Source organism: Apostichopus japonicus, chromosome 9 (assembly GCF_037975245.1).
Source record: "Apostichopus japonicus isolate 1M-3 chromosome 9, ASM3797524v1, whole genome shotgun sequence".
Classification (NCBI taxonomy): Eukaryota; Metazoa; Echinodermata; class Holothuroidea; order Aspidochirotida; family Stichopodidae; genus Apostichopus; species Apostichopus japonicus.
The window spans coordinates 6840003-6865736 of record NC_092569.1 but is presented as its reverse complement, the minus strand read 5'-3'; the positions used below and the strand labels follow the sequence as shown (position 1 = coordinate 6865736).

The window sequence follows — 25734 nt, the reverse complement described above, 5'->3', positions numbered from 1 at the left end:
AATTACTATAAAAGGTCTGTATAGCAACCTTCAGATTTGACAGAATCTTGGATGTTTACGTCCACAGGCCGAGAAGTCCAATATCATTGGGGAAGTAATACCAGACCTTTTGAAAAAATAAACCAAGTCAGAAATTGACACACAAATCAAATGAACTTCACCAAACTGATACACCCTCAGCCCTGGTTTCCATACATTGGAATTGTTAACCCATAAGGTTGCTCGACAAAAGAATGGAGAAGGCATTTGCTGTTTCAGAACGGAAGTTACAAGCCATTCGAAGAATCAGATATCAAAAATTTAATTAATCCATGATATTGTGTCTCATTTAGATTGTAAGGATAGAACTAAAACAAAGAGTCTTTTTCTTGACTTTTCAAGTGCGTTTAATACTGTCTTGCCAAATCAAGTAAGAATGATCTTTAACGCTGTATCAAAGAAACATGGCCATTCCATTGGCTAAGGGAAATAAAGAGAAGGAGCCACATACTATACAACTTGGAAACACTTGAACAATGGCACAGTTGTTCCCTACTTTTAATCTGAGGATTCACACGAGGTTGGGCTGGATATTATGAATGTGCCTGTGAGCGTAAGAAAAATTTCACATTCCGTTTAAGGGGATAGTATAGTGCAAAAGCTTCCAAAACATTTGAAGGATACTTAGAAACTATGGTCAGAGACATTTCACGTAATACACTAACTTGAAAATGAAGAATTGCACACAATTTTCCGTAGTCTGTGTGCTTCATAAGAGTTCCGACTCAACAGATTACGCAGCACTGCATGTGTTCACATTTCATCATATCCCTTGTCAATTTTATACATTGTAGAAAATGGTGCAGGTTCTTTTAAAATTTAATAAGACCAAATATACCACCCTTTCCGCAGCCGGCTCTCCTTGCCCTCTATACCCCTCCCCTCATCATATCCGACCCCATCCATGCCACCCAAGAAAAACAAACTCAAACACGTATAATTCGTCCCCGTTCTGGCGAAGTGACGAATGTTCAAAATGTGAGTTTTGAGAAAACGCTCTCTAAAGATTTTCACATTTTGACTTTAGTATGGCGTAATTGAAAAGGGATCTTTTGTACCGAAAGTTGTCAATATTTTAAATATAACAAATAGACTTTGAGTTCTCATATTTGTTGCTGATCGAAAAATTTCTAACAAAGTAGTAATTTTAGTGTAAACATATTCGTCGTTATGTCATGTCATTTTCAGTTAAATTTAGACATTCGTCACACATTCGTCACTATGCTAGAACTAAATTTGAAGTTTCGTCCTGTCACAGACTAGTATTCGTCACGTTTGTGTAGTAGCCATAGGGTACACCGTGAATGTTCACTGTCACATGGGGAGAGGAGGGAGGGGGGGGGGTAGGTGGAATCACCTTACGTAAGAAGAAAATAATCGAAGGGGTGGCACATTGGTCTTATTGATTTTAAGAAGAACGTCCACGGTTTACTATAGTGTATAAAATAGACAAGGAATTTGCATGGGTTATACGCAGGTATCAACATACGTGTTTTAGTATGTTTTTCTTGAGTGACATGGATGGGGTCGGATATGATGAGGGGAGGTGGTATAAAGGGCAGGGAGAGCCGGCTGTTGAAAGGGGTGGTATATTGGTCTTATTAATTTTAAAAAGAACGCCCACGTTTTGTTGCAATTTATAAAATAGACAAGGAATTTGTATGGGTTCACGGTGGGCGGATGTAAGTGTTTTAGTATGTTTTTCTTGGGTGACATGGATGGTGTCGGATAGAGGGATGTTGAGGTAGGGAGGGCAAGGAGAGCCGGCTGCTGAAAGGGTGATATATTGGTCCTATTTATTTAAAAAAAAAAACACCATTTTCTACAATGTATGAAATAGACAGGGATATTATGAAATGTGAACGCATACAGTTGCAAAAATAATAGTTCCAGTGGCGTAATCTGTTAAGTCGGAATTCTTATGAAGCACACAGACTACGGAAAATTGTGTGCAATTCTTCATTTTCAAGTGAGTGTATTACGTGAAATGTCTCTGACAATAGTTTCTAAGTATCCTTCAAAAGTTTTGGAAGCTTTTCCACTGTACGATCCCCTTAAACGGAATGTGAAATTTTTCTTGAGCTTACAGGCACATTCATAATATCCAACCCAAACTCGTGTGAATCCTCAGATTTAAAGAAGGAAACAACTGTGCCATTGTTCAAGTGTTTCCAAGTTGTACTGTAGTATGTTGTTCCTTCTTTTTATTTCCTTCCTGTATAAATATAAAATTTATAGAGAGGAGTCATATAATACCTCAACAAGAAAAATAACTAATATAAAAGGTTATTTTTTTTAAGATGATAGGATATCATATCAAATACATTTACACAAACAAAAGTTAAGACATAAAACGATATAACAAACAGACTACAACAAACAGTCCAAGAATAAATAATATAAAAGGGGAAAAGTGTTAAGATGATAGGATATCATATAAAATACATCTACACATACAAAAGTTAATACATAAAACGATATAACAAACAGACTACAACAAACATATAAGTGCTCGGGTGGAATGTATAAAGCAGCACGGTAAATAAATGAGTTTCTGTAAGCTTACGTTCGGTATTTTGTGGGGATTTCTTAGATTTCTGCTCTATTTGTGCAGGAGACTTTTTAGTACAGTATACAAAGGGTGATTCTGATCATTGTAAATCTTATTAGCCATTCTTGTAAACTCAGTTCTTGCAGCAGCATTTACTTTTTCTAAAAGTGTATTGTAATCTAAATTAAATATATAGCTGATGTGCATTTAAGAAACTTCATTCTTCTTTCTTTGCTTTTCTTGCAATGTAAAATGGTACCAGACAGGCACTGCATAGATCACATGTGCCAGGGTAGAATAATAGTATTGAAAACATTTTCCTTAGCATTTTGGTTAAAGAAAGACACAACGTAAGCCACACTAGATACTTTGTAATATACTTTTTTTAATACCTTGATATTTTGCAAGAAAAGGTCAAACTGTCGGCGGTGTATACTTCCAGTACTCAGTTTCGAGGTCCTAGCCACCTCAGATCCCTCAATAATAATACGTTGCGATCTTGATAGAATGAGACCTTCATGTTTTATGGTTTTATTTTCAATAACAAATTCCTTTATTTTGGGGTGACACAATTAAGTCTTGCAGTCACATGTTGGAACTATGTCATTTACAGAACAATAATAATTTCATTGGTCAATTTAAACATAGCTCTTAGGAATTGTATATGATACAACAGTATCATCGGCATATTTTGTAACAGAAATGTGTGAATTTGACCTATTTTCATAAGTTTATATAGTACATAATATAGCAGATAATGGACTCCTCACCCATAAGGCACACCAACCTTTATTTCCGATAACCCTTTATGCAACCTAACTTGTCTGGACCATCCTTGAAGATATTGTGTCAGCCAATGAATAAGCCATGTTTCTTTGATAAATCGTAAAAGATTTGGCAAGACAATATTAAACGCACTTGAAAAGTCAAGAAAAAGACCCTTTGTTATAATTTTTTCCTTACAATCTTAATGAAACACGATATCATGGATTAATCAAACGTTTGATATCTGCAATACCAAGGGCGTAGGAACCGGGGGGGGCTGAAAAATGAAAAATGTGGAGGGGCGGAAGTATAATTCCGCCCCCCGGTTCGCAAGTCAGAAAACCCCTTTTTCATTTCCAAATGAGAAAAAAAAATCTCATTTGGTGCACCAAATTGCATCTTAGGCCAAGTGAAAATACAAAATTAAGTTTACAAAATGGAGTGGGTGTTGAAGTGTGCTATATTGCACCAAATTGCATCTGAGGCCACCTGGAAATGCAAAAAATTCCAAAGGGGAGGGGGTACCCCCTCCCCTTAGACCCCTCCCCCAGGCCGGCGATCAGTCTTCAGCCCCCCCCCCCACTCAAAAGTACCTTCCTACGCCACTGTGCAATACATAGATTCTTCGAGTGGCTTGTAACTTCCGTTCTGGAACAGCAAGTGCCTTATCCTTTCTTTTGTCGAGCAACCGTATGGGTTAACAATCCCAATGTATGGAAACCAGGGCTGAGGGTGTATCAGTTTGGTGATGTTCATTTGGTTTGGGTGTCAATTTCTGACTTGGTTTATTTTTCCAAAAGGTCTGGTAAAACTTCCCCTGTGATCCTGAAATTCTTAGCCTGTGGAAGAAAACATCCAAGGTTCAGTCACATCTGAAGGTTGCTATACAGATTTTCTAATAATTCGGTCTAAACGCCCCCCCCCCCCCTCGTCCTTTGTAGCAAAGTAACTACTTAAGTATAAACTATGCTAGTACCTTCCAAAGTTTCATGTAAAAGTATGTGACCTTCAACTATGTAACTAGGTATTACTAAGCCAGATAAAGGTAGCTTTAAGTTAGGCTAGAGCAATGCTCGTGATGAGCAAAGCCGCCAACAGCTAAGAGAAACCGTACTTCTTTAGGGAGATGTTACATCTTTAACGTTTCTTTACATATTAAATTGAAGCTGGTATTTGCATGTTATAAATTGTCATAATACTGGTATTTGTTTATTGAACTGTTTACATTCACATTGAAAGGAGACAGGAAACCAAAATAATTAAATTACATCTCCCCCTCCCACCATCCCAAGTGGCACTATGACATTACACATTGGCAAAAAAGTAGCTCCATGCCACGACTTTTAAAAACCAATTTACTCCCGTACCGTGCAAGATAATGGACTTAGATATTCTAGGGATAAGTTCATCACAAGGATCTTGGTAATATAAGTTCATTATGCTGGTTGGGATCCTTCCCTTTAATCCGTAGGTATGGTTAGGCTAACACTAAGAATGGTTTAAATTAATTAACCTTGGTCTAGGTATTGTAGTCTTCGCGGTCACAATTAAAATTTGAGTGATATATTCATCATTTTTATACGAGTTACAAACATTGTCATCAATGTCCGTCAGTGTCTTACACCGTATGTTTCCTCATTGACACACAGCTCTTATTAAATGTACCGACACTGTTACACCGATTCAGTAGAGATAAATAGCGTTACTCAAGTCTACTGTATATAGCTACTCGCACAACAGGTACAAGCATCGAATGTACTGCAATCATAACACTAGGCTACTATTCAGGAATATTATTGTTGACACACTGGCCATTCTGTTTTCACGAGTTATGCTATCGTGTATGAAATGCTGCATTAATCAATTAAAAGACGAGGTGGAAATAATAAAGATGTTACCTTCCCATAATCCTGTGTGTTTTCAAATGGCAGTTAGTTGACTTGGTTGTTATGTTCGGCTTGTTCCAAAGGGTAATATTCGTCGTTATGCAAAAACGCATGGACCTTAGACAAATGGTGTCACTGAGTGGTTATAATGACTAAAGTATTCGTCAGTATGTGAAAACGAGAGTGGGCCTTAGGTGGACATAACATTCGTAAAAAATCAGTCAGAAATAACTAAAAATCTAGACAGTTTTAGAACTTCTAACCTGCCTTAACCGATTCTTCACCCTCGAAATAGGTAAGAACAATATTTAACTCAATTTCGCCAAAAGTGCAGATTCGCCACTACGCGAAAACGGGGACGAATTATACCTGCGTATAACCCATGCAAATTCTTTGTCTATTTTATACATTGTAGTCCACCGTGAACGTTCTTCTTAAAATCAATTAGAGTAGACCAATGTATCACCCCTTCAATTATTTTCTTCTATATCCTTAGGTTATTCCACCTCCCCCCCCCTCCCCCGTCTCTCCTCATGTGACTAAACATTCACGGTGTAACCTATGGCTACAACACACAAAAGTGACGAATACTAGTCTGTGACAGGAAGAAACTTCAAAATTTTTTCCCTCTCAAAGCAGCAGTCGTTGTGTCATGCCTGTAATCATACCCAGGCGCGTAGCCAAGGGGACGAAGGGGGCGACCACCCCCCCCCCCTTGAGCATTTTTTTTTTGTATGTTTTTTTTATATCGCTAGTAATTTCAAGCTTAGATGCAACTTACAAGGCCTGGGAAGTGCCATTTCCAGCGATCTGGGAGGCATTTTCAGCCAAAGTTTCCTTGTACGCCTAGCGCCAGTATGTGGTGGCGCTACGCTTAGATAGTTTTCAATGCAGAATCTACGGCTCTGATAGTTTGCCTACAGGTTCGCCCCTCCCTTGGGCAAATTCCTGGCTACGCGCCTGATCTAACATTATGTATTAATGTAAACCTCCAGAAGGCCAATGTTATTACAGTGATTGGTAACATTGTTTATGTCCGAGTATATAGATGTTCACATTATTACGTTTATTACTAAGCACTCCTGATGGCAGTCTGACAGTCACAATCCCTTCTTCCCCAGTAACTATGTCAGCGTTAATTTCCTGTTCAAGTATTGTTATCCACGCTGCAGTTTTGACTTTACAAAGGTACCGTGACGCTTAGAGGGCAATATCATATTAGGTTGTCGTTCATATTGAGTTACAGAAAACAGTTCAATCACGGAGCTATAAACAGAGCTCCATAGTTCAATAGATCTAATGAAAAGGTTTAACAATGCAAGTGTGGGGATCGTTCAAGTTAGCGCATCAGTGATTGGTCGGTTAACAATTTGATGATATTCAGTGTATCCACAGTAAATTCAGAATTCCACAATAATGTGTACAGACTGACAATGGAACAAGCTAAGGAAAGTAGACCTCCTTCGCGGAGTTCTACAGGTTCGGGAGATATCATATTGACCAAGCAAGTTACATTACTGGACTGTACAGTCTTAATAGCTGGTACCGTGATAGGATCCGGGATATTCATATCACCAAAGGGAATACTAGATAATACAGGCTCTGTTGGCTGGGCCCTGATTATTTGGTGTGCATGTGGTATATTTTCGGGCGTAGGTGCACTCTGTTATGCAGAACTAGCCTCGAGTATTCCTGAATCGGGGGGCGACTATTCTTATCTTCGTCATTCCTTTGGACCATGGGTTTCATTTCTCCGTATCTGGACCGGACTATTAGCCGTCCGAACCGGAGGCGCCGTTGTTGTGTCACTTGTAGCAGCGAAAAATATTATTCTTGCTTTCGGAGGTAATTGCGCTGCCGACAGTACGTCCACTGCGCTATTGGCGTTTGTCATTCTAGGTGAGAATTCTCTTTGTGGTTATATTTCAATCATGCAAACAGAACCTTATTTGCCTGCAAATACGAAGTTTTGTAGTGCGCATACAGTGATGACTACGGTGTGTAACTCTGGTTGGGTTTTGTCATATAGGGTAGTATTAAGAAACAATAGATTTAACTGAAATAATCGAATTGTTACGAAACTGCTATTTGTGGGAAACATTACCAGTAAAGATGCCTCGTTGGCTATAATTTATGTGGCACAATTATTGCCCTATCTATACATACTGGATATTTCTTTACAAAGATTGTATATACTTATATTAAGAAACTGGATGGTGTTGATCAATATAGGATGGGACTGATGCTAATAATGGAGTTGATACTAAGGAACTTAGATGAAATGCATTTTGTCCAATGTGGCAGAAACACAAGGCTCTGGTTAAGCTGTAATATAACAGTTAGCCTAGCTTTGAGCAGACTGGCTACTAGGCAGTTTGTGACCCACTATCGGTCGTTCACATACACTATGAAGACCTAACTATGTTTAATATGTTTAAGAGCATACCTGCTATGAGCGATAAGTTCCAATAGTTTGGTTCTAGGTAGACCTATGTATATAGCTAGACAATAAAAAATTAAAACAATTCAATTACAATGGTATCATACTTCAAGCTTGATAGTTGTACTGAGCCACGATCCGTTGCCTATTTGAATTGGGTTTGGAAACAATACAAGCGCAGTTAGTAAATTGTATGTATCACAACGTAAATTTCCCACTACATTTGGAGCAAATACCAGCATTGGTTTGGATAGAAGGCGCTTATTCGTTTAGTCAGCACCCTACCTTCCTAGATTGTTTTGAACTGCATGAGTGCTTTAATCGTGTAGACGAACCGTATTTTCGAGATGAAATATTGGCTACATAACCCGTATAAAGGCAAACATCTAAAAGTACCTATATTATGAACATCTTGACTTAAAGGCAAAAATAGGATAGGATTTTATATTTTATATTTTAAAAGGAAGGTTTTTCATATGTTCTATATTATTGATCATTGAACAAGAGTTCACGACTAACGATCAGTTTAACATTTTCTTATCGATTCGGCGGACGCAAACGTACTGTACTAAAACCGGCAACACGCTGCCAGACTAAAAGGGAACTTACTCAAAAGACTTCTTTTTCCGAATTGCGACTGTATACGAGTCTCTACGACTAATTAAGGTTTTTTTTCCAGTTTCGGTTGGGAGGAACTCATTCATCTTATATACCTAGGCTATACATGCAATTAATGAATTTTTCTTTCCTCCATATAGCAAGTATTTTTTACTTCAACTGCTGGAGCGTAAGTCTGAGCCGGAGCATTCAGGTGGTTTTTACTGGAGCTAAAGTCCTTGCTTTGATGATGATTATAATTTCTGGTTTATGGGTGCTGTCAAGAGGTATACGAATGTATATAGATAGTATTTGGATTCTAAGTCTTTGTCATTATCATCCAGTTCTATTGCATACTATCTGGAACTTAAGTAGTCCATTTGGTTTTCTCAAAAGCGGGAAGTTGTAACCCCACACGCACACGTCTACGACCTAAGGGGGAATCATCATCAATAAAGTTATTCTTTAATAGAGAAAGCGCTCATATGAACTTTTGAATGGTATTTATTTATGCCACCCACTCAACCCTGCATGTATTTAACTACAACCTGTCGTCTCAGAATTTACCATTACTTTTATGATTTAAAGCCTTTCCCTTCGGCGCTGAAAAAGTCACCATTGGATCTCGGTAAAATCTAAAAGATAACAAATTATATATATATATATATATATATATATATATATATATATATATATATATATATATATATATATATATATATATATATATATATATATATATATATATAAAACAGAAGGCTTTAGGCCTGCTAGCTAAATTTAGAAATGTTGATAATCGAATTGATGAAGAACGTCTTCAGTTATTTGCTCAAGTTATACTTTACAAAGTTAATACAATCACTTCTCATTCATTTTTCACTTTCAACTGACTTTCAGATATTTTGAAGAAAGTAAAATGAGAAATACCTTCACTGTCGTGTCTCGACATGTACAATTATTCCTTAATAAAGAACAGTACTGTGAACATGCTGGGGTAGGTTTTGGAGCATCGTATTCACGTGGGGTTCATATGATTACGTACAAAAATGACCACGTCCACGTCCGGGGATAGTTAACCAACGAATTTAGGGAAGCCTGTAGCAGGGACGTAGCCAGGGGGGAGCAGGGGGAGCGACCGCTCCCCCCCCTTTCAGTGTCGAAAAAAATGTTTAAAAACTGTTGTTTTATTAGCATGGTATTTTGTGAGTGCTCTTTTGATCTTGAATACTTGTCTGCTCCGTTAACTCAATAATAATCGTAGTAACATTCACGCCTACTGATTCAACTACTTACTTAGTTTGGCAGATGCAATTAGCTAAATTTAGCCTATAGCCTATTACAAGCCTACAGTTGGCCACTGCGTAATAAAATACATATTGCCTAACCGCACTCTATGGAATGTCACGAACCGTATGCACAACAACGTCGACAACGTTCGTTCTCATCCTTTCTATGATTCGTCCTAAGTTGTTGCACGAACAGCATGTTATGAAGCTAAGCTAGCAATCGTACGTGATACGCACTTCCTATAAATAATTATTACACTGCTAATACACTGCGATAACGATATTTGTTTTTAGGCCACTGCATATCTGGCTATATTCCAAAATATGAAAGTTTATATTGTCCATCAGTTAAGTTGGTCAAATGTATTAAAGTCCAGACATTGGACAATAAACAAGAATCATCCTACTTGAAAAATTGTAAAAGAGCACTATGTTTGTCTTTCTGATATATTATGTAAAAGAACATGTAAAAGAATTCAAACAGGAAACAAAATCTGCTGATAATATGATATCATATGATCAGGGGCGTAGCCAGTATGTAGCACTGTGGGCCCGGGCCTACACTTTTGTTGGCCAAGTTATCTTTTTTTTAAAACACCCATATTTCAAATCCATAAGCTTGCTGGACGAGTTTAAGAGTCTAGACAGGAATAACTATTGAAATGAACGTAGCAAGAATATGGCTTAATTAGGTGACCTAGTCTTCTAATTTAGGCTGTCATTTCTATCGCGTGCCGTTTCATTCAACGCTCTACCCGCCGAAAAAGACTATAGGATCCGATCTTGTCAGTGTTGTAACATCTAGTTAAGAACCTGTTTACGCAGATAATATTTCAGTTGAGAAAACAGTTGAGAAATTTGCATCAGATGGCAATCGTCGGATAGCTCTCGCCTTCTCTTATTAGGCTAACTTAAACATTTACAGTTGTATCAAAGACAATTACTGGCTATAGTTGTATCTAAGACATTTCTGGCCTATCTATATATGTAACTACAAGTATCAGCAGTTGAAAAGTAAGACTACTCTGTACATGTACCTTGCTAATTTTAAATACATTATGTATTATTGAATTATGTACTATCTAAACTCGTTTGTTTTTTTGGTTGAAAAGTGATATTGAATGAGGTGTCTCAAGTTAGCAAGAGGCCATGGAACCAGCATGAACACTCGGGAAGGGCCATTTCCGGCCATCTGGGGGGTTTGTAAAACCAAAAATTTTCTTGTACGCTCCTCGACAACCGATGGTGGCGCTCCGCTCAGATAGTCGTGCCTAAATTTTTAAAAATCGATATCAATCGCAAAAAGTGCTCCCCCCCCCCTTTCAAATTCCTGGCTACGTCGCTGGCCTGTAGAGAGGGACAATGTGGCATTTTTATTCCCCACTTCCCTCGTTGTTCTCAAGAAATATAATTTGTATTTAAAGTTATCACAATCCGGCCTAAATCGAGGAGTTCATCAGTTTCATCGACGAACATAGGAAGACAAATATTAAAAGCGGGTATTAAGTATTAAATACTTGTTCATTCTGAAGTCCAATTAGCGGACATTTTGTAGTCTATCTTGTTAAATGATGAACATAACATTAAAAAAAAATACATGATAAAAGTACTAATGTGTTTGATTATTTGGCATTAACATTTCACTATCAAATGATGTGCATATAGTGTATATACGTCGTTCCTGCAACATATCATGGAAAGTAAGAAATTTTTGCAATCACCTCAAAGTTGAATAATTTCTATACACCAATCATCTTTATAATAAATATAGAAAGCTGTTTTTTTTTTCACTAAGTGATATAGAGTAATTTTGATTCATGTTACCGTTGTATGTGTTCAGAATCACACAGCACGTATTATCTATTCCTATTTACATTGCAGGTAACACTGACAGCTTCCATGAATCTTTCGATACGGAGAGTGTGACGTGGATTAGATTCCCTAGAGCCTTTTATTCAGGTCTATTTGCTTATTCTGGATGGTAAGAGAATAACATCCGCGATACTTCAGTTTGCCAATCAATTTCAGTATTAAAAGTCTTCTTTATTATCTACAGCACAGGCATATCCAAGAAAATACAGTTTAGGCTATTAACTCAGTAAGTGGTTATAATTGTCACACATTACACTTTTACCAGCGTTTTATGCACAGTACAGGTTTGCATTCAAAGGAAATACAGTGAAGGCCATTGGCTCAGTAATGGTTCCTTGTTACGCAAAGAAATACACTACGGTGTAGGCCATTGGCTCAGTAAGTGGTCCCTTGTAACGCAAGGAAATACAGTGTAGGCCATTGGCTCAGTAAGTGGTCCCTTGTTACGCAAGGAAATACAGTGTAGGCCATTGGCTCAGTAAGTGGTCACTTGTAACGTAAGGAAATACAGTGTAGGCCATTGGCTCAGTAAGTGGTCACTTGTAACGCATGTAACCCACTGTGGCAGACGGAATCCGAATAAAGGACACGAATACAGATGAAGCACCCATTTAGATAGAACAGTTATACATATGCAGAATATTAACGAATAATATATACTACTGTACTTATATTTCTAGGAGTTTCCAAAATCTTGATATTAACATCAAAAGAATCATTTATATATATTTTCATACGTAACATTTTGAAGTCTCTTTACACAACAGGCAATATCTGCCACAGGTCACAGAAGAGATATTGAATCCAGGTCGGTGAGTATAACGCTATGACACTTAATCCCAAATGAGATACCTGTAGGGCAGATTTATCTCCTATCACATGTACTGAACATTCACGTTCACATTATTGCAAGCTGATCGAGCATACAGGCCTGTAGACACGAGAGTAACATAACCGAAGTTAACTACCGGGGCAAGATGATAACGAGGTGGTGTAGGATAGTTTACTAACACAGTAGGCTAACAGCTCATCTTTTTCTGTGATGACATCATTCTCATGGTCCACTTAACTAGTTTTGTCACGTTCCATAACAATTGTTTAGTGAATTGCTTTGTTCAGACTGTTTATGACGCTCTTGGTTATGCCCGAGTCGTTATCCGAGTATATCTGTGTAAGATAATAAGGTGCACAGATTATTTTAATGGTAATTCAAACAAATGACACTTGCTTCCTCACGTTTCCCTTGTAGGAATGTTCCCCTGTCAATAATCATCGCGACAACTGCTGTTACTGCCTTGTACCTTTTAACCAACCTTGCCTACTTCGCTGTATTGTCTCCATTTGAGTTACTGGCTTCAGAATCAGTAGCTGTGGTATGTATTACTATGATAATTGTACAATGCAGAAGCTAGATACAAGTATTTGGATGATTATTTGGGGGAATCGAAGATTGATTACGACTGCTAACCTTGACTTGACGTTTTACTTTCTTGGGAAATTATGTTGCACTTCAGGCGCGTATCCAGGATTTTCTCACCCGGGGGGCGCGAATTACCATCTAAGCGGAGCGCCACCATCGGTTGGCGCGGAGCGTACAAGAAAATTTTTGGTTTTGATACCCCCCAGATCACCGGAAATGGCACTTCTCGGGCTTGAAAATGAGCAACCAGATGTACACTTTTGCCTGAGAACCGCAAGTATTTCCCAAAAGTTTTTTCCATCCATAACCTTTTTGAAGATTTTCACCAGTCACACATCATGTTCGACCTGATTGCATGTCCTATGGATGATTGCTTTTGTAGGTGATTCTACATCACGGCCCACAATATCCGAAAGCCCCACTTTTGAAGATTTTAAGCCGATTATTTGTTGAGAATTTGAAAATTCCCATTTCTCGTGAATAAAAATCACTTGAAAACATACCCATGATGTTGCAGAAAATTCAATCTATGGACAACCAATATAGAAAAACCTCCTTGAACCCCTAATAGACAGGTCAAAATTGCACGAGTAGAAGAAAGTATGATGAAGAATGTTGGTGAGGAAATTTTGGAAAATTCCGACACAGTTAATTGATTGGTGTATAAATATTGCAACCTGTTATAATGGCTATTATAAAACTTGGTTTCGGAAATGAAAAATAGCAGATATTTCCGATATGAGGTATATCGAAACCAAACACTACACACATAGGCGTAGGTCCTGTAGGAGGCGGGGGCTGATATTGGCATCGATATGTTGAACGCGCGCGAAGCGCGCGAAAAATTTCGGCTTTTTTTCGCCCCAAATCCCAAATCCAATTTGGCTCCTACGCCTTTTACTACACACATACACATTTTTTTGAGGCTGTTCATCGTGGAACATGCATTTCAATGCTCACTGATATGATGTTATATCTGCTCTTTGCTTTACAAATTCGAACAGGCGTGTAGCGAGTAATTGCCAAGGGAGGGGCGAAGCCTGTAGGCAAACTATCTAAGCGAAGCGCCACCATGAGTTGGCGCGAAGCGTACAAGAAAAATTTTGCCCGAAAATGCCTCCCAGATCGCTGGAAATGACACTTCCCAGGCCTTGTAAGTTGCATCTAAGCATTGTCTATTTTGAAATTACTAGCGATGTCATAAAGAAAATTTGCACGGGGGGGGGGGCGGTCGCCCCCTTCCCGAAATGCGTCATGTTCCCCGACGACTCGGTCGAGTTCAAGACCAGCCACAGTTGGTTCCATATAGCACAATTGTACTACAATTTATACAATTGTTTAAGGCGTCCATACACACACACGCGTTATGATAGACCATATATAGTATTTATATAGATACATTAGTGAGAGATGAAAAATGGAAACGTCAAAAATGGAGTTGTCGGTGTAAGGGGTAGGGTGAGGCGCACACCCCCTCCGTAATCATTGATCTGTCACTGGCTACCCTGTGTATATAATAGGGATCAGCGCTTTAACTATGACTGTTCCTCTTTCTCTTCACGAGGTCTTGGCTCTCTTCTACTCCCTCCTTTTCTCCTTTTTCTCTCTTTCTTCTTTTTCTTTTCCCTTCCTTTCTCTCCTCCTTTTCTTTTTTCCCCCTCCTTTTCCCTTTTTTCTTCTCTTTTTTTCTCTCCTCTTTTCCTTACCCGGGGGGCGCCCACCCCCAACGCCCCCCCCCCTGGATACGCACCTGCACTTAGATACTGAGGAATGTTAAAATCATAGGCAACAACATGTCACTGAAAAAGTTCATTCATGTATCATTTTTACAGATATCAAGCCATTTGTTGAAAAATTGTCATACACGAGTCAAAAATTCTGAAGGCCTTTTCAGTATTTCCCCATCGACACCCCCTCACAAATCATAGTGGTCTTTTATTGCGAAATTGCGTAATTGAAAGCATTATTACGAAGAAAATGACGTCACAAAGGGAGGAAACAGAATTGGCGAGAAAATATATCAATACAGATTGCTACAGTTATTAATGAAATTTAAGGTTGTGTGCAATTATAACGATAGTATACTAAGCTTATGAAATTCGTTACCAGAGATTATAATATGCCAGAAAGACATATTTTAAAGTCATCAAGATTGACAACAAAGTTTTGCATGCATAAATCGTGAATAATTTTCATGGGCATTGTGACCCTTCTTGTTTAGTCCCGGACATTCAACAGTGTAAAGTCGACAATTTATTGGACAAAATCTCTGAGGTTGATAAAACTAGTAGTTAAATAGTTGTGAAAAAATTTGAGTTTGAGTGAACATTATTTGAAATTCTAGCATATTTTGATGACCAATATTGATGACCTTAAAATGGGATTTCGTCATTCCATTACAATTGGTTCCTTTTACCTTTATATATTGTTTTTTTCTTTAAGACTTTTGGCCAGCGTGTCCTTGGACCGATCTGGTGGATTTTGCCTATCTTTGTTGCCGTGTCCTGCATAGGTTCAATTAATGGAGGAATCTTCTCCACAGCGAGGTAAAACTCTCTGTTTTGTTTTTCGTTGCCCAGACACCACATGTGTCCGTGTCATCGTTTTAAAGTTGTGCTACTCGTGTAAATGGACGTGGGTGTTTTGGAGCAGTGGTGATTTTGTCCTTCTAAAAAAAAAAAAAAATATTAGAAGAAATAGTTCGTTGCAATGGGCAAAGACCAGACATTTTTCTGGTTTCCAGCCATAAAAGTATTTATAGTGTCGTCCGTCCTTCATACCTCCACTTCATGAAAGGGTGTGAAGACTCGCGCGAAAAGAAACGTTTAATGCCGGTAATCTGACCTAGTTTCGAATGAGGTGTAACAGAATTGTTAGACACCACCATCGATCCCAGAAAATACACACACAGCTTGCTACCGTCGGTAATTAGACACTAGTGTACAGTCAATACATACACCTACTGTCAATATCCACAACACGGTGTACATATAGCAGCGATGGACATCTCAGGTCTAGATGAAAGATTACAAGGTATCACGTTTCATTACTGTCTGCATTTTGTGGCGACACGAGAAAAACTTCACTTGCAAGCAACAGAAAGTTAACTTTTTCAGAACGCCTGGGGCGAGTCTACAATGCCTTTAAAGCAGCATTTTGCGTTTGGTCGCCGTTTTCTATTTTTCGACATGTCCATTGAGTTTTTGACATATATCAATCACAAAACAGAAAACTAAGATACAGCCAAGTTTTTCCCTGCCAACATCGTTAATTTGCGAGTATTTAAGGATATTTGCAGAGAATGAGAAAAGTATCCACGACAAAATTCCACATTTAAAATTAATCGCATACAGTACCCCAAACCCACTAGTTTGAATTCAGCCAATCAGAGATGCAGGTTTATTTATGAGCCGTTGCTAAAAAGAGATTCAAGACTTTGCGTTGGCACAACTAGGGAGTTGTTATGGAACTCCCTGGTACAACTGCCATATCGACTGTACACAAATCAAGCTTGGTGTTGGATTACGTATTGGTCAATGACGTCCGTAGTGTTGAAATATTCATATTATGGGCGAGGTTAACTGGGATCCCAACGGAAAATATCTTGGAGAAAAACAAAGTTGAAAGTTGCAAAGTTTTCGACTTTTATGCCACCATTTGAAGTAAGATTTAAATAGATAAGCTAGTTATGTATGTCGTTATATGGCATCGTGGAATCAGTGAGGTTGAGAAATATCATAGTAAAGGACGCAAAATGCTGCTTTAAGTGTTACGAGTTCATATACTCCGGCCAGATGTAGTCACCAAGTTTTTAGTCTTGTCTTTTTCATTCCACTAGAATGTTTTTCGTGGCATCTCGTGAGGGTCAATTGCCTGTTATTGTCAGTATGATACACATCAATAAGAGAACACCCTTACCTGCCGCTGCGTGCATGGTAAGTAAAGAGCATCATATATCATTGAATAAGGGTACCAGCGTATATGGTTGTCACAGATCCTCGTTTTATTTTACTTTCGAAATATATATTTTTATTAAATTATCGTATTTTGGCTTTGAATATCAGTATTCAAGAACATGTGAAGGTAAATACAAGTATACATTTTTGTGTCTTTCCCCAGAAAATCCGCAAAAAATGTACCCTACCCCCTCCCTCACCCCATAAAACGGAAGGTAACTGGAAGTGTTATTATTCAACACTTACTGCGACATGATGCATGCTTGTTACATGATATGAACTATCCAATTATTAGGATTTCCTTTATCTTCGAGTCATGAATGAACTTCACGTTTGTGGTTGTCATTGCTTGAGTTGGCAAGCTATATCTCTATACGAACATAACAGCAAAAATATCAAAGTGGACGTTTGATCACCTCATCATAAAATTCATTCTAATATGCAATAATAAACAATCAAAATGACGTTACTTCAAGAAATATGATAATATCTCAAGAAAACACTTTGCGATATTTCAGAGGAAACGTCCAGTTTCATTTTTATGTTAGCGTATATATACCACGCAGAGAGGTAACATTTATAGCGGATGAATTGAAAAAACTGTCTTTTAAAATGTGGGGTATTCTTTCATAATGTTAATACAACAAAAACTATTTCATCTAAGTTATATATCTGAAAAATCTTAACGTATTACCATCATAAAGATACATTTTTGTGTTCTTTATCTCTTGATCTGAGATTCGGTTTCGTTATGAATAATACATAATGATATTCCACAGGTCAGCAAATCCAATCACGTGACTATCGCAACGCTATGTACAGATATACAAAGTATTTCATGTACAATATACACGGGCCTACGGTATATATACAGCTATATAGAGCTATATAGAGCTATTAACAGCTATATACAGCAACAGTTTATACAGCTATAACGGATAACATGATTGATATATACAAACAGATAATGTTTAAGTTTATTTTAACTGAATCATTCTGTGTAGAGGTGTTTGGTATCTGTTCGCAATTACTACAACCCTATCATAAACACAAATCTATATTCTCATACTCATTGCAGTGGCAATATATTTGTCTGCCCCACCCCCCCCCCTCTGGAGAAGAATGTACTTTTAGAACATTGGTTCTGCATACCCCCCACCCCCTGGACAAGTTTTGGGCCCCTCCAGCCTCTCCCACTTAAAAAATCCACCTATCCCCTGATTCAGCTTTTAAAAGGAAAAAAAAAAATTGTATATAAGGATAACTATTAGTTGTACTTGGTCTTACGTAGCTTCCGGTTTGCGTGTTGATGCTAATGACTGATGACGTGTATTCGCTAATTAACTATCTTAGTTTTTGTCGATGGTTAGCTATTGCCATGACAGTGATGACTGTGCCTTACTTCCGGTGGAAATATCCAGATCTAAAGAGACCATTTAAGGTAGGTGGACTATATAGACGGTATTTATCTATATGAACTGGATCTCAGGGAAGGGGAGAGGTAGGAGGAGGGGAGGGGAGAAGGTAGGGGAGGGGGGGTTAGGAGTGAGAGTTGAACATTGTGTTTCAACATATATAGAACGCTTCCAGAAGGATTTGCCATATGTACAGTACAGTATAATTGGAATGTACCAAATTGGGTTTTATATGGGCATGTTGGTATAAGGGCTAACCTAGGGACGTCCAGTCATGTTCCATGTGGGTAAACTATGGGCTCTACATGGGCAAATAATGTGATAAAACCTTGTTATGAACTTCTGGGTTCCACGTGGGCTATAGTGTGGCTACAAGTGGTCAAATTAGTTTGGGGTAACTCTAGAATGACTGATTGGGTCTCATTTGGGGTTTTATACATTCATGAGGAAATTAGTGTGTGTTTACCAAGGGATGCCCAGTTGTATTCCACAGTGGGTTAATATGGGTTTGACATCGGTACTTAATGAGGAAGAACCATGTGGCATCCACCTGATTTCCGCGTGGGTTATGTGGGTTTCGAATGTGTTGAGAAGTTCAAACGGGCGCCATATACTAAATCGTAAACAAGAACTCTGAGTAATGGCATATTGCATCAACGTCATACTTACATGCATGGTAGATACATTTTGATGAGTAGATGCGTCCAATTGTTTTTCGAGTTCCCTAATGTTTTTAATATTAATGATTATATCTTTACAACCTTATATTTGATGTTCTTCATACTTGGTATGATTGTCGGTTAGTATATATGATATGTACATTTATCATGCTTATAAAATTTAAAATTGTCATTAGTATTCATGATTTGACTGGGTTTAATAGTGAAAATGGTTTTGTAAACTAGAAATCTCAATAAGGACATGCAGGTTGGATCAATGTCATACTTATATGGTTGATATGCCATGGTAAGTAAACGTGATTTTTTCTTCTTCTGGGAGACATATCATGATTATCAATGGTGGGCGTGTCTTAACATATCATTCATCGAGTATCGATATCTTCACAACCTTTGTTTTATATCAACCAATTTGATATTCACCGTGGCGTCGGGGCGTCTCGACGCAGTTGATTGGTGTCATGGCAGTTTGCGGCTGTCTACGACCCGACTGCGATCCGTTTCAAATGGATAGCCAATGAGGAAGCTACAGACGACAGCTGCAGAATGTCAAAATGGCGGCCCCATGGACTGATGAGCAGGGGATCAAACTGTTGGGTCGAGTCGGGTCAGACTAGTGTGCGGCTAATCGCCAATACTGACTGGTTTGCAGATTTTACGAGCGGCGATACTTACCTGTCTCCCGCTCCATATCTGCACTTTCCCATCTACCTATGTACACATTGGAACGTTTAAGCACTGCGCTCTCGCTCCCTGGGCACCGTTCACTTATATACTTCTCTTTCCGGATCAACCCCAAGGAAAACGCGGGGCTCACTCGTCCGGCACTAGGGTAGGAAAGGGTGGGCAGGCAATACAAAAACGAAGGAGAAAAAGAAACATGTGAGTTCCGCCGATCGGGGGAAAAAAACAGCGAGGAAGAGGAAAGTTTGTTAAAATAATATTGAAAACAAAAGTATACTTACACAGTGCTTCTTATTAGTGACGGGAAAAGATATTCCAGAATACGGAGATCCAAATCCAATCACGGAAATCGTATACAAAACGAAATTTTATTGACGAAAATGCGTAGCGTTCTTCTTGAATTGTAGACCCCGAAGGAGGAGTAATTTCGCGGTGACAAGGAAGCCAGGGCGCAGTGCTTAATATGTTCCAACGTGTAGTTAGGTAGATGTGGAGAGTGGGAGACAGATAAGAGAGGAGCCAAGTAAATCCGACGCCGACGCGACTAAGGCGACCACGACTGTCAACGACAACTCATTCCCGACGAGTAGACGGGGAGAGTCGCGTTGCAGTCGGGTCGGTGCAATTTTCACCGAACTGTTGACTACAGAAACATACCGACCATAAAGGTCCTTTCTCAGATGCAACGCAAATTTGAGAACATAAACCATCCCATGCCCCCCCCCCCCCTCCCTGCTTCTTACACTAGTCTACGATATGCATGGACGTTGGTAGGTGCTTCTGATAGCCGGTGTGGGGTTGCGGTTAGAATCATAAAATTCCAACTAATATCAGAATTTTCCAACTGCACTGGGTGGATTTTTAAGGAGGGATGCTATACCGCAAGTTGCACATTTTCAGTAGCATAACACGAGTGGGTTGTTAATTCATTGCACCTAACATGTGCTATACTATATAGTACTTAGTAAAACACCAAGGTGCTAAATCGAATGCCAATTGGCCGTATTAATTTTAAAGTTAGTTTGTAGGATTTTCAACTGTATTATCGATTGTACAAGGAATTAGAAACAGGATTCGGTTAATTGTAAGTTCGAATTTCCCATAAGTTCGAAAATCCTGTAATGTTGCAAGCTTAAACTTAGAAGTATTAGAAATAACCTAATATTAATGACTCAGAAATCAGAATTATCCTTTCAAGATCGCGATCAGCCTAAATAATTTTGAGATGTTGCATAGATAAAATTTTCCAACTGTCATGTTGTTGACCACCAATTATAGGGGGTGTGACAACCCCCCGCCCCGCCCCTACATCTCTGATGACATGGCTAAAATTCTGCTTGAAGTAATTCCCTTTTAACCCCTGTGCTAACATTACGTTACGCCTTACGCCGTGCCTTAAGCATATACCCATTAGCGTAAGGCTAGCTAGCAGTCTTGGGACAAAAGAAGGCCTACATATATATATGGTCAAACTGTGCATGTAGCCTAAACGTGTGACACATACCGGGTTTCGTGAGAAATAGTCTCATACAAATCGTGATGAAAAGTCAAAATTGTGAGTAAGCAATCTACTTTATTTGTCTTTCCGCTGTCCCATCTGGGCCACCGTATGCTCTTAAACAAGTTGTTGTTCGATTCAACCTGTAGCCTTTATAATAGGCCTATGTAAATGTGTAACAATAATTTATTTTGGTCCTATTATTTGCATATATACCGGTAGAAGACCTCTTCTGGGCACCCACAAGATAGCTGCGCTAATCGCTCTCCTGCTATGTTCCCCTCCCCTCCCCTGCCCTCACCTCCCCCGCCCTTCACGCTTTGATAGTTATATGCTTAAACGCCTTGATATTCATGTCATTTGAGAAAGAAACAAAATATCTAGAGAAGTTGAGTACAAACGTGAGCTAAATTATCTGATTAGGAAGTCTCTCCATGCCAGACTATTCTACCGATTAGGCTGAGTTGGCCGTTAACGTTCACACACGTGCACTCCAAGTTTGCCACTCATATGTTCCTCGTCTACAGGTACCACTAGTGCTGGCCATATTATTTGCTCTCTGCGCGGTCTTCATGGTCGTTGCATCTATTCTTTCTGCTTTCTACGAGTTTCTCATCGGATTACTCATTACTGTAGCTGGTATACCTGTTTATGCTGTCTGTGTTTGGTGGCAATCCAAACCAGCATGGTGGAATCAAGTCATGGGTATGATATATTATACATTCTTTTAAATACTCCAAATGTCTCTGTCGTATGTGTGCATGTTTGTATCTCATCTTCCTACACGTAATCCATAGTAAGATGATATTTTGTACTTCACTACTACATCGGAAATGTGAGGGAGTGCGCGTGTGATTGATGTGTGCAAACGCAGGGCCATTGAACACGACGCCTCCTAAAATGGCAACTGCATTACACATAGGGGTGGTAAGAAGAAGTAGGCTATAACTGTCCCATGTTAGATGCTTAAGTCATTCTGGAAATTTGTGCCCGAAAAGACAATAACATATAAATAAACAAAAATGACAATAACTATAAAAACCAAATGATAACATTGCAGTTCCAATGTAATTACCATATGTGCTAAAAACACGTGTATACAGAATCTGTTTACAAGGCTAGTAATACGCGTATCGCGAACGCATTTATTACACACGTACAGCTAAATAGTCTCCTATGAGAGCCTTAATTAAATGCCGAAATGAAATGAAACGAAATGAAATGATTCGTCTCTTATGCATGAATGAAGTGCCTTTGCATATATATATAGAGAGAAAAGGGCTTGTCATTGCGCGTGGTCCCTATATAGGGAAGTGTTCGGAAAATAAGGAATAAGATTACGATTGGTTAGTTTACACTATACAGCGAATACAGGCATATGTGTGTATTTGGTCGATCGAAGCTTGTTTGTCTGAACACGAGCCGTTGAAATCTCCAACCCTATTGTTTTCAACAGACACACATGCCTTAAAAAATGATCCAGGTCCCTAAATGCGACTTTGTTTCTTTCACTAAAGTTTAAGTTCATTAATAAAATGACAATTGTTGAAACAAAATCGAATCTACTTTATAGCAATAGTGTTACAGGACAACGCCGCGCGTATGGAAAGCCGTTTTCACATTTAATAAGGAATTTCAGATATCTCGAAATAATTTCAGATATCTCAAATTAAATTACAGATATCTCCAATTTATTTAAGATATCTACAAATAATTGCAGATGTTTTAAATTCAATTTCAGATTCTCGAAATACCAGAGAATTCGAGATATCTGAAATTGAATTCTAGATATCTGAATTGAATTCGAGATATCTGAAATTGAATTCGAGGTATCTGAAATTGAATTCAAGATATCTGCAATTCTATTTCAGATATCTGAAATAGAATTTCAGATATCTCGAATTCAATTTCAGATATCTGAAATAGAATTGCAGATATCTCGAATTCAATTTCAGATATCTCGAATTCAATTACAGATATCTCGAATTCAATTTCAGATATCTGAAAATTCCCGATTAAATGTTAAAATGGCTTTCCATACGTACGTCATTTTAACATTTAATCGGGAATTTCTGCATATGCATTTCAGATATCTGGAATTCAATTGCAGATATCTCGAATTCAATTTCAGATATCTGGAATTCAATTTCAGATATCTGGAATTCAATTTCAGATATCTGAATTAGAATTTCAGATATCTCGAAATCTATTTTAGATATCTCGAATTCAATTTCAGATATCTGAAATAAAATTTCAGATATCTCGAATAAATTTAAGATATCTCGAGTTTAATTATAGATATCTGAAATAGAATTTTAGATATCTAAAAAAGAAACAATTTAAGATATCTAAAATTCCCGATTAAATGTTAAAATGGCTTTCCACACGCGCGAACGCTTCAAAGTTTATGTCTGTACTAATTTACATAGAACAAGATTTCGCGCTACGGAGGATTGTAACACCACATGCGTCAAATTTCACTAAACCAACTTCATGTGGTGTTTACAAGCAAAGGGGTGGTCTCTCACATACACACGGGCACACGCACGCCATAATAATCGCATACAATTCCTTTACTTTCAACAACGAGTCAAAAGCAACATAATTCAAATGAAGTACATTTCCCTGGTAATATACGGTAAGTAGTAAGAGAACTAGATATTTTCCCATCGTTTCACTGAATTCTTCCCTTTCTCTCTTGTAGAAAAATCCACAGTTTGGATGCAGAAACTTCTGCTGGTTGTACCACAAGAAAGAGCTACCTACGTTAAGAACTTCTAATTGACAATCAGACTTGAAAGAATGGAAGCACGAATATATACCACAGCCTGATTACCGTGAATATGCACACGGAGATAAAGAAATCACATCATTATATCATTTTCAAAATTAACCATATAGGCCTATTAACAGAACTTGCCCTGATACAAGTTCTGGTAAATTGGAGACAAATGTGAAAAAACATGTTGATAACCCTTCAGATGGCAGAGCAGCAAACGGAGACCCCTTGCATGAGGCAAACTTGAATTTGTTAGTCTTCCATAAAGACGCCCTCACATCCTTCCTCTCCCACACATTCTCTGACAATCTACGTAACATTAGATTGAAAATAATTCATTCATTTTACGTGAAACTGCACGAGTAGGAGAGAGGTGAGGTGATTTGAGGTAAGGCAAATATTCACCACTGGTGTACATTGCTGTGAAAATGGATTTGTATGTACTCATGCAAGGGTGCATGCCTCTACCAGCCCTACAGCTAGGAGCTACCAGGATTTACCAGTGTTTACAAGGGTGAAATAGTAAGAGAAGTTTTTGTTCCGTTGTGTCATACTACAGTAGTCATGACGTGGGTAATGAAACATCGCTAAAATGCATGGTTACCATTTTGTATTGTTTAACATGTACTGTTGTCTGTATTCTTATGTTTAATGTCAAGCAAGGGTCGCATTGAAAATAATACCCGAGTATATGCACTATATTTTACCATTATATAAAAATCACTATCAGTTATTGTACCGACTGTGGCCGAGTAGATAAAAGCTGTGTCATTTGAAGCAACGAGGCTTAGCACTTGGGAGGTTCAGGGTTCGATCCCCCGCCGGATCATAGTAAGGTGGGTTTTTCATCCAATGGTATTTTATGGTATTCCTATCTGCAACGACTTTCTAAGTGGAAAAGATTCCAAATTTGAGTTCAAAATGTTGAATTGGAAGCCACCCAATGTGAAAGTTGTAATCCATAAGCCCTTGCCGGCTTCTCCCACATTGGTGGTGGCTTAAGTGTCGTAAATATAACTCTCTGATTATTATTATTATTATTATTATTATTGTTATTATTATTATTATTATTATTGTTTTACATATTTGCTCCATAATTGAAGGTTGATGTATATAGTTTAATAAAAAGTCCAACATTCAATTGTTTCATGTAATTTACGATTTATTTATTTTCTGCTTACAGAATCAAACAAGGCAATGAGATAATAAATACTATGAGATCCGGGCAAAGAAGAAACAGCTCACACATGAAGCATTTACATGTACACTTCACACTCTGCTTGCTTCAGGATTTTACATGGTTACTATAGTTTGATTCAGTACAACAGGTTACTTTAACAGTGTACAGGTTATCCTTAGAATCAGACATTCAGTATCTTCTCACACTTAAGAGATATAACTGATAAAGATTAAAAAAAGAGTTGGTATGATAGAAACAGAGTGAACTTCTTCAACATTAGCCATAAATTAAAGAAACCCCCACAAAGACACATATTACAGGAGAAGTAAAACCAAACCATGAACCTTGATCTACGTGATAGAAATACACAGAATGTAAATGAACTCAACATACCTCTAAGAAAGTTACATTTATTGCATTTGTGAAGCAACAGGCAAGCTGAAAGATTCAACTTGACCTTGTACATGACCTACATAAGTCTCTTTCTCCAAAGAGCAAAGATGGTCTGAACAGCTTCCTCCATTTTTCTTGATGTTTGGAAGAGGTCCTGTGTTTGCCTGTAGATTTCTTATTAGGCAACATAGGTATAAAGATAATGAAACCTTGCACACTCTCACTTTTACAGAGTAGTTTCTTTTCATTTTTAAAGGTAAGGAGATCCTTAAAGATCCATAAATATTTACTGTGAT

The 25734-nt window shown here is 38.2% G+C and overlaps 1 protein-coding gene across 3 annotated transcripts; it reads left to right on the top strand.

Moving 5' to 3' along the window:
- The first annotated feature begins 6500 nt into the window (after positions 1–6500).
- LOC139973303 (cystine/glutamate transporter-like) lies at positions 6501–25713 on the top strand. Of its 3 annotated transcripts, XM_071979878.1 has the most exons (10): positions 6507–7140; positions 8440–8565; positions 11446–11545; positions 12204–12248; positions 12686–12809; positions 15299–15402; positions 16695–16791; positions 18104–18253; positions 21614–21791; positions 23791–25713. In XM_071979878.1, the coding sequence occupies exons 1-10, from the start codon at positions 6615–6617 to the stop codon at positions 23865–23867; spliced, it is 1527 nt and encodes a 508-aa protein (XP_071835979.1). In that variant the 5' UTR covers positions 6507–6614; the 3' UTR covers positions 23868–25713. The 3 variants fall into 3 exon arrangements, with proteins under 3 accessions (XP_071835980.1, XP_071835981.1, XP_071835979.1); XM_071979879.1 differs by lacking the exon at positions 8440–8565 and having other exon boundaries at positions 6501–7140; XM_071979880.1 differs by lacking the exon at positions 18104–18253 and having other exon boundaries at positions 6503–7140.
- Positions 25714–25734: the final 21 nt, after the last annotated feature.